The 15,725-nt window shown below is 48.9% G+C and overlaps 7 protein-coding genes across 7 annotated transcripts; 4 read left to right on the top strand and 3 right to left on the bottom strand.

Annotated features, from left to right (window-relative positions):
• Positions 1-345: 345 nt before the first annotated feature.
• On the top strand, positions 346-1,030 carry BKA55DRAFT_230716 (uncharacterized protein). Its single transcript, XM_046185269.1, has one exon. It carries the CDS (start codon positions 555-557, stop codon positions 915-917), a length of 363 nt encoding a protein of 120 aa, XP_046053734.1. The 5' UTR covers positions 346-554; the 3' UTR covers positions 918-1,030.
• Positions 1,031-2,136: 1,106 nt separating this feature from the next.
• BKA55DRAFT_590408 (ferric reductase like transmembrane component-domain-containing protein) lies at positions 2,137-5,941 on the top strand (the record flags this gene model as incomplete). The annotated part of the gene is made up of 4 exons (XM_046195084.1): positions 2,137-4,733; positions 5,065-5,068; positions 5,483-5,742; positions 5,797-5,941. 4 exons carry the CDS (start codon positions 2,137-2,139, stop codon positions 5,939-5,941), a joined length of 3,006 nt encoding a protein of 1,001 aa, XP_046053733.1.
• Positions 5,942-6,260: 319 nt separating this feature from the next.
• On the bottom strand, positions 6,261-7,126 carry BKA55DRAFT_557546 (Molybdopterin biosynthesis MoaE). Its single transcript, XM_046191811.1, has 2 exons — positions 6,719-7,126; positions 6,261-6,661 (listed from the first exon to the last, which is right to left on the bottom strand). The coding sequence occupies exons 1-2, from the start codon at positions 6,861-6,863 to the stop codon at positions 6,312-6,314; spliced, it is 495 nt and encodes a 164-aa protein (XP_046053732.1). The 5' UTR covers positions 6,864-7,126; the 3' UTR covers positions 6,261-6,311.
• A 12-nt stretch (positions 7,127-7,138) lies between these two features.
• Positions 7,139-10,366, top strand: BKA55DRAFT_557543 (uncharacterized protein). Its single transcript, XM_046191810.1, has 5 exons — positions 7,139-7,952; positions 8,159-8,234; positions 8,289-8,503; positions 8,551-8,611; positions 8,664-10,366. The coding sequence occupies exons 1-5, from the start codon at positions 7,458-7,460 to the stop codon at positions 10,214-10,216; spliced, it is 2,400 nt and encodes a 799-aa protein (XP_046053731.1). The 5' UTR covers positions 7,139-7,457; the 3' UTR covers positions 10,217-10,366.
• BKA55DRAFT_557538 (aspartic peptidase domain-containing protein) lies at positions 10,367-12,260 on the bottom strand. Its single transcript, XM_046191809.1, has 4 exons — positions 11,716-12,260; positions 11,376-11,665; positions 10,627-11,326; positions 10,367-10,567 (listed from the first exon to the last, which is right to left on the bottom strand). Exons 1-4 carry the CDS (start codon positions 12,020-12,022, stop codon positions 10,464-10,466), a joined length of 1,401 nt encoding a protein of 466 aa, XP_046053730.1. The 5' UTR covers positions 12,023-12,260; the 3' UTR covers positions 10,367-10,463.
• Positions 12,261-12,472: 212 nt separating this feature from the next.
• Positions 12,473-13,776, top strand: BKA55DRAFT_557535 (uncharacterized protein). The gene is made up of 2 exons (XM_046191808.1): positions 12,473-13,400; positions 13,471-13,776. The coding sequence occupies exon 1, from the start codon at positions 12,807-12,809 to the stop codon at positions 13,179-13,181; it is 375 nt and encodes a 124-aa protein (XP_046053729.1). The 5' UTR covers positions 12,473-12,806; the 3' UTR covers positions 13,182-13,400; positions 13,471-13,776.
• Positions 13,777-13,877: 101 nt separating this feature from the next.
• Positions 13,878-15,698, bottom strand: BKA55DRAFT_557533 (thioesterase-like superfamily-domain-containing protein). The gene is made up of 3 exons (XM_046191807.1): positions 15,319-15,698; positions 14,259-15,152; positions 13,878-14,209 (listed from the first exon to the last, which is right to left on the bottom strand). The coding sequence occupies exons 1-3, from the start codon at positions 15,433-15,435 to the stop codon at positions 14,159-14,161; spliced, it is 1,062 nt and encodes a 353-aa protein (XP_046053728.1). The 5' UTR covers positions 15,436-15,698; the 3' UTR covers positions 13,878-14,158.
• Between the last annotated feature and the right edge of the window lie 27 nt (positions 15,699-15,725).

Here is a 15,725-nt window from a genome sequence, read left to right as displayed (position 1 = left end):
ATCATCAAGGATGACAGTTCACCTCCGGGCTGTGTTGACTGGGAGGTTGATGGGATGGACAAGAATCATTATTGTTGGAACGTTAGTCTCCAACTTTACAACTTCTGTATCAAGAAAGTCCTTCATTATCTTTGAGTAGGGATTTACCGACCTCTTTTCCCGTTACATTACCCACTGCCAAAGCGCAATCACCAACAACACCTCGAACGGCTTGATCGACAGTCACAAGAAGCAAAAGTCAAACCAACATCACCAACAACATATTCCGTCTCATCCGACACTTACATCGTGAAGTATCCATGAGGCGTGGCAAAGGGAACAGAAATTTGACAGGGAGCTTGGATCCTTTGTTGGTCCCCTCACATCATGGCATTTATCCCGCGGCGGTCCGCAGAAGCTGTGCATGGGAGGCAACATATCACCAACATGCTCAACGGTTATGATGATGTCGTGCGACTCTCTGTTGGTTCAGGCATTTTCGATGCATCATCGAACGACGAGAGACCCTTTCAACATCGACACAAACCGTTCCTGGCCCATCATATTGCGCTCGGATGATTCTCGACCATTTTGAGATCCTTAATGCCCGATATAAACAAGGGAATCCTCGAATGAGGTTCGAAGCTTTGAAAGAAAGAAGTGGTGCACGAATCGAAGGACGCATGCGATTAAGCCTCCAGAAGGCTGATCACCTCCAGCAGCGAATCACAACTCGCCTGTTACCGCCCGTTGAAGAAGCCATCGAAAATCTGCAAGGATCGTCACTGTGTCTGTCGGCCAATCATGTTAGCCTATCGCATCTCATCACAGCGTTACATCTTGAAGACTCCACCATGGTTGCTTCTCCTCTGCCATTCAGCCCCCAAATCCATCAGCGGCCTCTAAGAACAATTACCCGTCCTTGGAGGGGGGGATAGACCAACGCAGATGGCTCAAGCAAGTGCTTGGATCACAGTCCAAGTGCCAGGAACATCTTGGCCAGATGTGTCGGGAGTGTCCAGCGCCCAATCCTGAGCCGTATTCAGACGCTCATCTTTCCCGTGGTTGTGGATGAGCCAACAGCCGTAGAGAGCTTAAACATTCGGTAGCTATATCATCACAATGCTAATTTCTCGTCCCGTACAGCAAGCGCTAGGTCTCATTTTATTGTGAAGCTATTATAGCGTTCATCACATTATCACAGCGCTCTTGGGAAAGACGCAATGAAGCTTTTTCCAACAAGAACAATATTTCTTTACAAAGTTTCAAGCAAGGAAACAGCATAGCATGTCCCAGCCGTCGTTGATGATGATCCCTGGCCAACATGCAGACTTAGAGCCTGCATCCCGGTCCCTCAACCGGAAAACATCCACATCCCGCCATCGTGTTTCTCTCATTATGGATTGAACTTTCTCTTAATTCTGCATGTCACCCACCTTCATCACTCCGCCTGCGTCTGTTTCTCTCAACCACGCCAGCTCGCGGCTGTGTGACAGCCGGATGATCCACTCATGGGGAGACGGCATTTCATGAGCTGGCCAATATCAGAGCTCCGTCAGCCGCTGGGCCTTGTGTTGACTCGTTTGCTGCACAGACTCTTCCCGCATGTCAATCTTGAATTCCACCTCTTCCTATCCCTGTCTGTCTGTATAGTAGTGACATGCTTGCCGCCGCTGTATCACAAGAGGCACCCACTAGCTGCAATATGTTGCTGAGCCTTACCTCTGCAGCTCTTTCGTTCTCCGCTCGACGGTGAGGATCCGATCGCCTAAGGCCATATATTCGGCCGCATGCCCATCTGGACTCCACTGTAGCTCCCCGTCTTAAGACCCTGCTTCCCAATACCCTAAGTTCAAGGCGTTTGCATCCTTTCGTTTATTGTTTGTGTTATTGCCTCTGTACCTCTAATCGGAGAGTCTGGTATTCTTCGATTCGAGCCGATTGATCGTTTCACCTGTGCGCATTTCACTAGATCGCCATCCATTGAGGGTTCGATAGACCAGTCAGCCAAGTTGCCGTCTTATGCCCTTGTTCTCCTCTTACTTAAACACACGCATAAAGATATACGAAATCGCCGTTGATGTCGAACTAAAAGGCCTGATACGCGCTCTGTCGCCAAATACTACCAAAATTTGCTGAGCTTTAACGCTGGTCGAAATGGCTCCCAACTCATATATGCGCGAGACCATGGAGGAGGCCACAAGGACCTTCTCCAGCCTCATCAAGCGCATCTCCATTCCCCTAACACCGACGAGCCCACCCGGCTTAGTCCAGGCGCATACAATAGACCCATGGGAGAAGTCTGGTAAATACGGTCGAGGATGGTCTTATTTCGCCCTCGCCTTGATGGGCACTGTTCTCATTATGCGTGTCTGGCACTTCTGGCAGGACAAGATTCGACAAGCTATTTACAAACAGGAGGTAGAGGAGCACTATCAAAATCTCTACAGTGCTGAGGCAGAGGCTATGTCTGGGATGCGCAGTGCCCAGAGCCAGCATTTCTTCCCGGAAGGTCATGACATGATGGGCGAGAAGAACTTCCGACCAAAGGCACACTTTTCCTCTGTTAACATTATCAACGATACCTTGGCTCTATTTCGATGGATCTTTTATCGTCCTATTCCGGACTTTGTATTCGGAAAACGCCGAGTCACCTTCTCCTCATTGGCAGTTCTTACTACTGTCTTCATCTCTCTCGCCTTTGTCGTCCTTTACTGCTTCCTGCAACAGCCCCTATACTGGCAGAGCATTCAGTTTGGATCACCTCCCCTGGCGATTCGATCCGGCATGATCGCCATTGCTTTGACACCATGGATCATCGCAACCAGCATGAAGGCAAATATCCTTACCGCTATCATTGGCATTGGTCCTGAGCGACTGAATGTTTTCCACCGATGGGCAGGCTACCTCTGCCTGTTTCTATCCCTCGTCCACGCCATTCCCTTTTATATCCAGCCTGTCTGGGATGACGGTGGAATGAAGGTGTTTCAGCGCTTGTTTCCCGGCGGGAGTGGTATCATTTATGGTACTGGCATCGCCTGTCTTGTACCCCTTATCTGGCTTTGTGTCGCATCACTACCCTTCATCAGGAGAACAGCCTATGAGATCTTCGTGGTCCTCCACGTACCTGTGGGGATTGTCTACGTTGGTCTCCTTTTCTGGCACACCAAGAACTTCCTCATGTCATGGGCCTACCTGTATGCCACAATAGGTATCTGGGCATTCTGTTACTTCATAAGGCTGTTCAAGCTGAACTGGCTCAAGCCTTGGCGTATGTCTTTTATGGTTGGAGACGAGGCTGCTATTACTCTTATGGCCGAGAATGCCATCAAAGTTACAATTCCAACCCAGATGAAATGGAAGCCTGGCCAATACGTTTATCTGCGTATGCCTGGTATCTCCATCTTTGAGAACCACCCTTTCACCATTTCGTCGCTGTGCAGCGATGACTTCCCATCAGAGTACGGTGAGCAATATCGTGACTGCACTCTGGTATTCAGACCCTATGGTGGATTTACACGCAAGGTGTTGGACACTGCTATTGAGAAAGGACCATTCCATACCTACCGCGCGTTTCTTGATGGCCCCTATGGCGGTATGCGCCGCGATCTAGCTGCCTTCGATACCTGCATCCTGATTGCCGGTGGTAGTGGTATCACCGCCCTTGTATCACAGCTTCTCAACCTCATCAAGAGAATGAGGGATGGCAAGGCTATCACCAAGAAGGTTGTTGTCGTGTGGGCTCTGAAGCGACTTGAAGCTATGGATTGGTTCAGAGAAGAGCTGCGAATTTGTCGTGAGGCCGCTCCTCCCGAGAGCGTCACTTGCAAGTTCTTTGTTACATCGGCCGTAAGAGCAAGACCAGGTATGGAAGGCCCAGGTCCCTTCAACCAGGTCGGCCCTGGTGGCCCCAATGGACCCCGAGCTTTGAGTCATATGTTCCATGACAAGCTCGATGGTTTTGTTGCGGGAATTGCTTCCAAGAGAAACTCTGCCCTAATTCAGTCCGAGGCTCAGGGTGACCCCGAGCGTGAAAGGGAGCTCCGAGCCGAGGACGAGGACCGCATCACAGCCCTTCCTCAGCAGAAGTACCTTCAGCCTCACTCGATCCCCCCTCCTCCACCGGGGCCACCTCCTACCAACCAAGATGAGGCTCTTAGGAGACTTGAGGGTCACGGTTATCCTGAGGACAAGAAGATTCCCCTTGAAGACGGCGAGGAACCTACTAAAAACGACCCGGAGTTCCATTTCAGACCCATCAAGCAAGAGAATCCACCCCAGTTTAACTACGCGCCAAGGTCTCCTCGAAGACTTCCAGAGTCGTTCCCTACAGAAGAAGAAGCATTCCCAGTTCGGGCTCCTGAGCTCGCTCACCTGAGGACAGCCAACCCTGAGGCCGGAAGACCGCGACCAACATCGACTTTTGGTCCCCCATCTGGCTTTGACTTCGGCTTTCCCCAAACCCCAACTGAGTTTCAAAAGAGTCTGATGCGTTTTGCGTTCCCCGTACCTCATCAGATCGACGGAGGGTGGAGCGTTGAGTATGGTCGTCCTGACCTGGGCTACATGCTCAAGGAATGGGCGACAGGAGGTGCCGATGGACGAGGAATCCTTGGCCGACGTACAGCAGTTTTCGTATGTGGCCCACCCTCTATGAGAGTTGGTGTTGCCAATACGGTTGCTCGACTACAGGCGGAGATCTGGGGAGATGATGAGCTTGAGGAGATCTTCTTACATACCGAAAACTACGCTTTGTAAGAAGGGAGTATTGTGTGAATACATTCAGTGGGCTGTAATATTATGGGCTGTGCTGGGGTTGATGGAGACGGAGCGAAGAGATACCATGAGCGATCTGATTTTTGATGACCTAGTATATATATACCAACCTACCTTTGGAGGTGCCTTAGCTGTATGAGTAGGCAATTGAGCCTGAGCTACCTATATAATATCGATACCCTATCTACTATCTACTATACCTATCAGCCTATTTTTGAATTATCAATTATTTTTTGATGAGAGCCCGTGAAGACCCCGTGATCGGAGTTGACATGACATGATAACATGACGATATGACGAAGTGGCCAGAAGGGTTCACGAGATTGGCCCTCCCCCTCATGCAAACTCATGATGAACCCCACGTTTAATCAAGAGGCACACACATTTAAGGATCGTGATTGGAGAATGGCTTTAACCTAAATCGAGAAGGTGGAATATGAGGACCTTGGAGGCTGTTTTGGTGGTCATTAATGATTAAGGTATGGCTGTGATGGCGTGGAAGCAGGAGGAGACACCTTGATGGTTCCGACTTGTTATGTGAGAAGAGCCTGAAAAGAATAGGTAGGAACTGAATATTTGAGTCAAAGAGGTCCTCACAATTAAAAAATTTCAACTTTTCAACTTTTCAACATCCAAAGCATTCTCATTCATAACCATCATTTCTCAACCCTTCAGATACTTACCACAAGCTCTTAGTAGGCGAAGGACAGCACCACTACCATAACAGAAACCACTTACACTACCACTTGCTATCTCAAACCCTCAACCGAAAATACGGAATTCGACAACAATGGAGGAGTGGCCGGTTACAGACCTCGATAAAATCGCCAAGGGGTGGTCAATAGCCATGAAATGCTCCAAGGAGCGCCTTCAGCGGGTGCATGACCTCGCGGCTGATGAACTGGACGATGTCATCAATGATGGCCACTTGGTTCTCGAGACTGTGTGCTTGTTTGTTCACGCTTGCATCAAACACAATCAGTACAAGTATGCATTTAGTACCTGCAACAGACTCGAGCATTGAACTAACTGGAACCGTAGACTTCCTCTTTCGTTTTGGCGAGTCCTTCATGCTGAATATGGTATCATCGTCTATCCTACAGCATTCACAGAAGACATCGATATCCAGGGACTCAACACTGATGTCACATTCACTGAGGCTTATAACGGACACATCAGTAAGTAAAAATCTCCGTCTCAGGTCATTCATTAGTACTTATACAAGCGATAGTGATGTATGGTGGAGCCCGCGGCATCAAATACCCTCCCCGATGTCCCCTCGAGTTCATGCGAGAGCCTCCGCCTGTGTACCAGAAGGAAACACCGAAGATAGAATCGTGATGTTTCTCAAGTTGAAAATATGTTTCTGTGATTTTTGGAATTGGGTTTGGCGATAGTGGTACGCCCGGAGCATGGTAGCGTTGGTGGTTTAGATGCATGGCGATTCAGCATGCCAGAGACAGTTTAGAGACGTATAGTAGCGTATGAATGCTTATAATTTCAATAAGATGAATTGCCAAAAGCTTGAGTCTATTTCCAATTCGCATCAAATGGCATTAACTTTCTTCGCGCTGTCCTATAGCTCCGTCTCGGTTCGCTCTCCATACCCCCTCCTCACCTTCAAACTCCTCACGTTTCCAAACCTCAACTTTGGATTTACACTCTTCCAATGCCTCTTCACCAGCTCGCCACGCCGCTTGTCGATGCGGTGATGAGACGGCGATTAAGATGCTCTCTTCTGCGATAGGTACAGCTCCGAGGCGATGAATCATGGCTACCCCGCGGAGACCATGCTTATCGCGAACGTCCTTTGCAATGGCCATCATGGACTTCAGAGCTCTGGGATGATAAGCTGTATACTGCAGTTCTTTTACTGCCTTTCCGGCGAAGTTGTCGCGGGTAGTACCTGGGCTTGGTCAGTTTCGCTGTGAACAACGATTTGTGAGAGATGAGAGCTTATTACCTGCAAATAGCACGATTGCACCAGCTGAGGGGCTGCGCACCCGGTCCATGATGGCCTGGGCATTGAGATGATCGTGAGTCAGAGCGACATAGCAGTCTTGTTCTGATAGTTCCCAAAGATCTTGAGCCTTTTCTTGAGTTGCCATTTTTAAATCAGCAGAGGTTGAAGGAGAGATGAAATAAGAGTAAGTTTATATCTCGGAGTTGTTCTATCAGGAGTGGGTTTGATTTGTTCAAGGGTCAGAGGTCAAGCCATGTTGTATGAGACCATGATGGTAGAGAGAAGGCCCAACATAAAATTACCAGTCATGATAAATATTAGGTAGGTAGTCTGATCAACGTGATTTCTGTACTTAATCACTTTCTCCAGCCATGATTGCCTGCCTATTCGCTGATGATGGCGCTCACATGAGCGCATCACATCGCGATGACTAAGCCCCACTTCGACATCTTATTCCTCCCTGCCGCCTTGACTTTTTGACTTTCCTTCAAACATTTTTCATAAACTCTTCCCTTTTTTCCCTTTCACGTTCAACCGTTTCTAAAACCGACATCACTTTAATTTGAAAAAGGATACCGAGTAAGCCGAAGCTGCTGTGCGCGACGACCACCACATGCGACCCTCGATCGCTCCACGGACGACTAGCAAAGGATGATGAACATGAGCGACGAATTTCAAGACCGAGATGCCGGCTACCGATCGCGGCAGGGTAAACATATAACCCGAGCCTCTGGCAGAGATGGAAAACTCGAGAAGGATCTCCATGGATGATTTGAGCCTCGTAGCTAACTTCCCCACGGGACGGCGAGATCATTCCAGGTCTCCGCCCAAACAAGCTTTCCGCGACGATCCTCGAGAGAGAGATTCTCGATACCGGGATGACGAAAGGGACCACAACCACGATTACGACAACCGGTCTGGCCGTCACGTTGATGGATACTCAAGAAGAGGCGGCGCATCTCGAGAAGCGCGCTACAACGCTCACGACGAACATGACTACCGAGGCATGTACGATGATGGTTACGTAGACAATAACGATCAAGGGCAACGACGCCACGAGGACGAAAAGCGGAGTGGCAGAGGTCGGTACCGCGATGGTGATGATCCACGATCTCAGTCTCCGTCTGGAAGCTATCATAACCGCGGTCACTCCGACAGCCCAACGCGAGATGCTGGCAAGCCTAGCGACACCGTCATTCTCGAAGGCCTGCCTTTTAGTATATCGTCGAATGAGGTTGGTACCCTATCGGTCTAAGCAAAGTGTTACAAGAACCAAATGCGGGCTTCTGGGCCTATGGATTCGAGCCCGACTGCCCTGGAGGACGGACAAAAGGCTGCCTTTATCCCATCCATTGTCCTTAATTAAACGGCACCAGCGGCGCAACACATCCCTTGAAACCAGTCGATACCAGTTCTCAAGACTAATTTCCGGGCCTATAGCTGCGCGACAGTATCCTGAGCAACTCAGTTGCCGCCGAGTTCCCGTCAATTGACTTGCGCGTTTCCGCTTCCAAGGGTTAGTAAGATGTGGTTGGTATCTTACGTTCTTGTTGCTGACACATACAAACAGGAAATCGCAGAGCGTTTGTGCAGTTCCAGGAAGTTGACCATGCTGTTACTTTTATGAGAGAGCATTATCCAAAGCTTCTTGTTGAGATGACGCATTCCACTGATGACGTCCCAGAAGGGAGATTCGATGCGTACATCCATTACGCTCGAAACCGAGATGCACGCGACGAAGATGATGCTCGGGGTGTTCCCAGTGGTGACTGGATCTGTCCTACTGTAGGTTTGCTCTCACAGCTTCAGCCACACAGCCACTAACGAGATAGTGTGACTTTTCCAACTTCTCTACCCGAACCAAATGCAAGATTTGTGGCGGCCCACAGGCTGGTAAGTCAACCGAACATTTCAGCAACGATAGAAGCTAATATCGAAGTTCCAGCCCCAGCGTGGCAATTGAGTCTTACAGGCATGGCAGATGCTTCGGATGTACCCGCACAAATCCTTGTCGTCTACCCCTTGGCATCATTTGTGACTGAAGATATGCTAGCCAACGATATGAAGCGACTAGAGCTTGTGAAGCAAGATCAAACCAAGGATACGTCCAACGGAGCACCCAAACTGAAGTCCACAGCCCCGACAGGTGACACGACAGGTTACGGCGCTCGACCTGGTTCCCTTCATCGAGTCTTCCTTATGCGTGACGTGCACACGAACGAATCCTTTAAATATGGGTTTGCTGAGTTCTGGACGGTGGAAGACGCATCGGCCGCGATGACGAAATTTCACAAATCTCGATCATTTACGGTTGCAGCATGTCCAGTGACAGTATCCAGCACTCATATGGGGGTTTTCTTGCCTGAACAACGCGAGTTTACACCGGAAATCGAGCACCTGTCGTTCACACCCTTGTTTAACCCCAACCTTCGTGTTCGCTACCGAGACTACCACGTGTATCCTAGCCAGCAGGTTGTTAATGAACAGCCTCCAGGAGGTGAAGGTGCCTCAAAAGCAAACGAAGAAGATGGTAACGACAAGAAGTCAAAGAAGCGCAAAGCAGAGGGAAGCCTCGCTGCTTCTTCCACGAAGAAGTCTGTGCCAATGATGGCGGGCCAGATGGCCATGTGGCAGCGCAAGAGGGATGAGCTTCGTGTTGAGAAAGATGCTAGACCGGCACGACAGGATAAGGCCGAGTTCAGCGATGTGAATCGAACTCCACTTCGCATAAACCTGTCAGGTTCTGGAGGAGACTCATCGAAACCCCAGAGTGCTATCAAGATCTCACTTTCAGGAACACAAAAACTTGGTCCTCCTGAGCATGCTGCTCCCAGCAAGCAGGGCTCACCAGATGAGTCTCCCGGCAGTACGACACAGGCAACCTCAGCCTCTGGGGATGCACCAGTTTCTTATGTCGATCGCGATCGATTGATGTGCCTGATCTGCATGCGCAAGTACAAATCTGTGGATGAAGTTAACATTCATGAGAAATCTCGGAACCACAAGAACGCGATGGAAAACGAGGAACAAGTCAAAGCCGCATTGCCCAGGTTAGCAGCACGCGACAAGAGACTTCAGAAACAGGCACAAGAGAACCCCGACTCGGCAGCTGCGACATCACAATATCGCGATCGTGCCAAAGAGAGGCGAGCTGCCTTCAATCAGCCAACTAAGCCAACGACCGCACCACAAGGCAAACCCAAGCCGGGTCCGAAGGCGGAAGAGGCTGCACCGGCTCCGAAGCCCGTTCAGTCAAAGGGAGCAGGTATGCTGGCCAAGATGGGATGGTCAACCGGTGCAGGTCTTGGAGTCAATGGAGATGGGCGTACCGAGGTTATCGAGACAAATGCTTACCAGGAGGGCGTTGGATTGGGCGCAGAGGGTGGCAACCTTGGCGACGCAGCGCAGTTGGCTGAGCGTAAGACAAAGAACAGTTACGCTGAATATGTGAACACAGTGCAGGACAGGGCACGGGAGCGGTATAACAAGATGGGCTGAGGAGTGGACATAAAAGGCCATGTAATTACAGCTTGGGATATAGATGGTAAAGGCGTTCAGAATTTGCTGTGGAACCGAGGACGAGACTCGACATGCCAAAGATAGTCGCACATGTTCAATTAAGGGGTATCATTTTTTAAATACAGCACTTGAAGAAACCAGTGCCATAGATTCTATGTACAGGCGCGAACTCACTTGCAGTGGCTGACGCTGGCTTTCAACTCCTATTGCCAGTCTATTCTCATGTTTACAAGAGAGTCAATGCAATACCCGCAGCCACGATGAGTGTCACCATGGAAGCAGGAGACAAATGACCGGCAGCATTGTCGTCCTCTCCAGAACTGGAGGTGCCTATAGATGGGTTAGATGAAAACTGAATAAGAATGAAACAGATACAGTAAATGACTTACCTTCAACACCAGTGACATCCGGGAAATTGGTTTCCTTCTCCTTGAGTTCGACGATGTTTGACTCGTCGGTGTTATGGTTCGCCTCAGCGATGCCCAGCTGTTCATTTGCCAGGTCATAGACAACGTAGGCAGAACGCAGGAATGTGTCTCCAAGAAGAGTGACGCTCCCCGTGAGACCATACTGACTAACAGGGCTGATTCCAAACATACAGACGCTGTCCCAATCATCAAAGTAGGAAGAGACTTGAGGATCGTCGAAAATTTCCTGCTTGTCGGGGAAGGCATTGATGACCATCTCGCTCATGGGAACAGAGATTGTCTTTCCGTCGAACTTGAAGTCAAAGCTAACACCCTTGCCCTTGTCTTTGCCGTAGGCGCAGTCTACAAAGGGGATGGCGACATCCTCCACACTCAGGACGTTGAAGGCCTTGTAGATAGGCCCTACTTGGGCTTCGGGCAAGAGGCAGACGGTAGCACCAGAATCGAGAATGGCGGTGGTGTCTTTCTTGAGACTATCTACCTTGATCTCATCTTGGCCCTTTGGTGTCTTGACCTCGAAGCCTTGGAAGGCGACGGTGAAGTGAGTGAGGTTGAGAGTGGAAGGGTCAGGCAACAAAGGCAGAGTTGCAAGCTTGCCGACGAACTTTTTAGTGTCAAGGCCGCCGAAGAGGATAGTTCCTTGCTCTGAACTGAGATCATTCTACGTGTTTTGTTAGTAAGGGGCTAGTTGTTCTTCCCTGTTGACTTACCAGCCAGAGACTGAAGGCAGCTCGGTCAATCAGGCCCTGAGACACCATGTTCTCAACAATGGTTGGGTATGACCCGTTGGCAACGACATTACTAGAGAAGCCCAGGCCCATCAAGCCTGTTGGACGAACAGATTCGGAAGCGAGACCTAGTCTTTGCTGCTTGATGCTTTTTCCATCGATAGTGACGGTATCGTTGAAGTAATCACCACTAATTGAGCGCGTATCAAGATAGGTGATGTCGAATCCATCACGGTCGACCAATTTATAGGTACGACTCTTGTCGGGTTTAACTATAGATGTTTAGTACAGTCTTGTTGGGTGAGATGGGAGAATAACCTACATGTAGTCATACAAGGGCCAATAGTCTCTTGCTTGGTTCTACTATTGCAGAGATCGGTGTCATCTGAGTTGAGCCAAGTATCACTGCTACCAGTGTCAAGCTGGAAGCTGATATTTTGACCTGGTGTACCGACTTGGAACTCAGCGTAATATCCACCCCCTGTGATATTATTGAGAGCAGCGAGACTGAGAGTGTCGCGTTTGTCAAGGGACGAGTCATGATGAAACCTTTGCTTAACAATTGGGGCAGAGACAGTGCCAGCAGAGACTCCAACGGCGAGAGACGTCAGAAGCGTAAAGGTCCGCATTGTGTTTAAAGTCAATTGGGCGACTGATGAATAGAGTTGATAACCGGCGTGCCGATGAAACTCTAGCACGCGTCGATCTGCAACGACTCAAGGGAGTATAACAAATAGACGATAAACGAAAAATACAGACTTTATACGATGAGAAAAATAAGAAGAGAAAAGATTTGAATTTATGAAACAAGGACCAAGGAGTAAGCTTAACTCCAAGGTATTTATTTAGCGTCGGCAGTTAAAAGGAGTGAGATGGGGGAAAAAAGGACAATTTCGAGGAGGAGCTGAACTTTTTGTCTTTTGATGAGCTGGAGAGTGCCAAGACTGCCCAGGCGGTTAAGGGAAGCAGCTGGAGGCAGTGCCTACGCCACTAAAACGCCCGAGTCTGCCTTGTGGAGATTTAATCCAATGACTGGACCCCCTGGGAAAGTCCGGGGTTTGGCTGCTTTAGGGGTCCTCAAAGGATTTAATGCTCGCTACAGGGGATGCCATTCAAGTCGGGCGGGAATCCATCCTTCTATGGATTTGTAGGAGTAAGGAATTGCTACGTGTACAAGGCTTAGCTTTGCTTGATAGTATTGTAACTTACGAATCAGTTGGAGCCTAAAGGATCATTATTTCTGAAGTCTTGGAAATGGTCAAGAATATATGATTATGATTGATCTTCACTGATACGATGGGATTGAGAGAGGTTATATTGATGTTAGCAAAAGGCAAGAGACAGAGTAACGGTTGAAATGTTATGATTATTATTATCGGTTTGGATTTTTTAGTTGTTTTGTACTCGTAATACATGTTTTTCTTCTTTTTGTTCTGTTCACTTGTTGGTAGTTTGATTGTGGCGAAGATGAAGCGGATGATGAACAAAACAGGCACCGGCATCTCTTCCATTATTCAGTCTCTTGTAGCACGAGTTTCTGGGGCATTGGTACTTTGTATGGGACTTTTTGTGCCTGTTATTGCTAGTAAGAGGCCTAAACTTCTTCCCACAGAGTGTGCATTATATTGGAATGGTTCAGACCTTAACAAGTATATTAATCAATTCATGGTGACAAACGAAGTGGCAGAAGCTGTAAGGTGGAAGAACTTACTCGACATGTCCGAAGTTGTACGACCTTTTGGATGTTTCAACCGAGGAGACTTTGCAAAGATGCAATATCTCCCATAGCGTCTCGACGGATTCATGTTGGTAGTCTTTTATCCACACGCAGACAGGCTTCAGTCGGTGCACTTCGGCCTGTAGAGCGTGTAACTCCCAGCTCTCATCCTTTCTAGATGGTGCGCCAGGCCTCGTGCTGATCTTGTGGTAATAGATCGCGTCCCTGCTTGCGTATCCATGTCTCCTCGTGAACACTGTGAGCACAAGGAGCGTAGAGGAGATGACGGTCTTGACATATCTTGTTAGTAATTAATATGTAGGAAAAGCTGAAAAGGAGGGGGAATGGATCAAGGCTTGCCTCGAATGGTTGTGTGTGTAGTAGATGATGATGTATTTGCGTGATGAGGGTTGGAGTGTTTGTGTAGTAGGTATCAAGGTTAAAGATTATGATTGGGATGTTTGAAATGGCAAGTTGGGAGTGGTTATGGAAAGGTGAGAATAATGAGGAAAGAAGAAAAGTCTGGATAGAGCAGAGGCCACATATTTATACCGAAATCTTCAAGGCAATAGAAGTCATAAACCGTATCCGGACTCTGCTTGAGCGTGTGCTTGTTCTCCTCGTGTTCGGGCGGACAGGAAGGAAAGTGACAAGAGACAACTTAAGGGTATCATGGTACATGACGCATGTTGCCGAAGGGTATGCACTTCATTGGACGCACAGAGTCACTGATAGTGTTGGGAGCTAGCATACTGAGGAAAATGGGAGCCATCACAATACTGTAGCTGATACGTCTGAAGAACTTTCCTAGACATGACATGCTGAATAGAGCTTTGGCCATACACATGCTCTGAACAAGCCAATGAACAGCCCATGCTTGAAGGGAAAAGGTAGGTGAATGATGAACAACATATCAACCAACTGTTCAGTCCGAAAGTCATTGAAAGGGTTGAAGTGTGACGTGGTTGTCAAAGGTAGTATTACTATGTATGGTATCAGTCAACAAATGAAACGAAACGAACAAACACTGCCACAGCTCAAAGACAGATCACAGCTTCGCGCCCTTCTCTCCGCCATCCTGCTTAAGTCGAACAACGCCCTGAACAAAGTTAGCACAACTCTCATATCAAATAATAGACAAGACTCACCTCTTGGAAACACGTCGCCAGCAACGCCCCATCCTTACCAAATATCTTCTGTGTGACAACACCCCTGCCATCTCCCGCCCACGGACTCTCCATCTCCGTAAACATCCACTCATCCGCCTTGACAGCCATTGGCTCGTGGAAGTAGATGCTGTGATCCAGACTCACAAGCATTCCCACCTGTGCCCGCCCCTTCCAGTCCTCAACGTTACTACCCATGCCCTCAAATTCACACAGGCTCTTGACTTGCTCTTGGGTCTTCTCGTCCAGTGAGGGTACCTCTTCAGGCGAGAATGGGAAGCGCCATAGTCCGTGGAGACGGGAGACTGTGCCGATGAAGTAGCTGTCTGACATGTATGCTAGTGCGTTGAGATGTGCTTGGTGGCCACCTCCAGCTGAGATCTTTTGCCGCGAGCGCATCCACTGTCTGCTCTTGCGGTCCTGTGGCTTGCAGTTTGGGTCCTGGGCGCCCAATACTTCAATTCTGTGGCTCTGAAATGGTCCAGTTCTTGCCCACTCTGGCTCACCATCCCAGTCATCTGCCGGTGGGCTCACGTCCTTTGGCAGGCTTGCCGCATGGCTGACCTCCCGTCGCTTCTTCTCAGGAGGTGTCTCACGCACGAAACTGATGGTGGTGGTAAAGATGCACGCACCCTTTTGCCGCGCTTGAACCGTGCGTGTTGAGTATGAGCGTCCGTCGCGTACACGCTCAACATGGTAGAGAATGGGTATCTCAGAGTTGCCCGCGAGGAGGAAGTAGCAGTGGCATGAGTGGACCAGGAACGTCTCTGGGACTGTCTTTTGCGCGGCAGCAAGACATTGTGCGATGACAGCACCTCCATAAATACCACGGGCACCGGGAGGATGCCATTGAGGTTGTGTGTTTGTGAAGATATCCTGTGAGCAGTCAGTATCGCCAATTATTTGTATTGATGCCATGCAATGAGATAGAAGCAGGGATATAGGTGTACTCCACGCGTCAGACTGCATGAGGTAGTATCACATATCATTGATACATCCGTATCCTTGACGTAAATGAGTGATGAAAAGAGGCACAACTTACAGGGCCTAGAACCTTGATCTCTGTGACATCCAATACATTCTCAATCAGAGACTTATTCTCATCGTGCTCTGGTGGTCGTAGCAGAGTCGGTCTAACTATATCCTCAATGACTGTCATTTTGTGCTATTCGCCGCTCCAATTGAACGCGTTGTATTACTGTTGATGATGCTGGAAAGAAGTTGTGGATACTCAAGAATAGTAAATAAGGCACTATCTTTTAAGGAGAAAGATGTTGTATTTAGAGGCCGAGCTTTCATGTGCTGCCTCACGACGAGTTCCCTACGTAACCTACCCCTGATGAGTTTAAGGTTATGGATTTTTACCGAGGTTCGGAGTCTCTGCCGGCCGTGGGGCCGAATCTACCTCGTTATCGGCCACTCACAGGCCGGCTCAACACAGTTATTCTC

The sequence above is a fragment of the Fusarium redolens genome (genome assembly GCF_020744475.1).
Source record: "Fusarium redolens strain MPI-CAGE-AT-0023 chromosome Unknown BKA55scaffold_3, whole genome shotgun sequence".
Lineage (NCBI taxonomy): Eukaryota > Fungi > Ascomycota > Sordariomycetes > Hypocreales > Nectriaceae > Fusarium > Fusarium redolens.
Note: the sequence above shows the minus strand (reverse complement) of the source record. Positions and strands in the feature narration are given on the sequence as shown.

Excerpts from the sequence above, each read along its gene's own strand:
- BKA55DRAFT_557546 (XM_046191811.1), bottom strand. The coding sequence starts at position 6,863 with ATGGCAACTCAAGAAAAGGCTCAAGATCTTTGGGAACTATCAGAACAA. Across the intron at positions 6,662-6,718 it reads TGCAATCGTGCTATTTGCAG|GTACTACCCGCGACAACTTC; the intron begins GTAATAAGCTCT and ends GACCAAGCCCAG.
- BKA55DRAFT_557538 (XM_046191809.1), bottom strand. The coding sequence starts at position 12,022 with ATGCGGACCTTTACGCTTCTGACGTCTCTCGCCGTTGGAGTCTCTGCT. Across the intron at positions 11,327-11,375 it reads CTGCCTTCAGTCTCTGGCTG|AATGATCTCAGTTCAGAGCA; the intron begins GTAAGTCAACAG and ends CAAAACACGTAG. Across the intron at positions 10,568-10,626 it reads GGATGTCACTGGTGTTGAAG|GCACCTCCAGTTCTGGAGAG; the intron begins GTAAGTCATTTA and ends ACCCATCTATAG.
- BKA55DRAFT_557535 (XM_046191808.1), top strand. The coding sequence starts at position 12,807 with ATGTTTTTCTTCTTTTTGTTCTGTTCACTTGTTGGTAGTTTGATTGTG.
- BKA55DRAFT_230716 (XM_046185269.1), top strand. The coding sequence starts at position 555 with ATGATTCTCGACCATTTTGAGATCCTTAATGCCCGATATAAACAAGGG.
- BKA55DRAFT_557543 (XM_046191810.1), top strand. The coding sequence starts at position 7,458 with ATGGAAAACTCGAGAAGGATCTCCATGGATGATTTGAGCCTCGTAGCT. Across the intron at positions 7,953-8,158 it reads TTAGTATATCGTCGAATGAG|CTGCGCGACAGTATCCTGAG; the intron begins GTTGGTACCCTA and ends CCGGGCCTATAG. Across the intron at positions 8,235-8,288 it reads GCGCGTTTCCGCTTCCAAGG|GAAATCGCAGAGCGTTTGTG; the intron begins GTTAGTAAGATG and ends ACATACAAACAG.
- BKA55DRAFT_557533 (XM_046191807.1), bottom strand. The coding sequence starts at position 15,435 with ATGACAGTCATTGAGGATATAGTTAGACCGACTCTGCTACGACCACCA. Across the intron at positions 15,153-15,318 it reads AGATCAAGGTTCTAGGCCCT|GATATCTTCACAAACACACA; the intron begins GTAAGTTGTGCC and ends GACTGCTCACAG. Across the intron at positions 14,210-14,258 it reads TGGCGACGTGTTTCCAAGAG|GGCGTTGTTCGACTTAAGCA; the intron begins GTGAGTCTTGTC and ends AACTTTGTTCAG.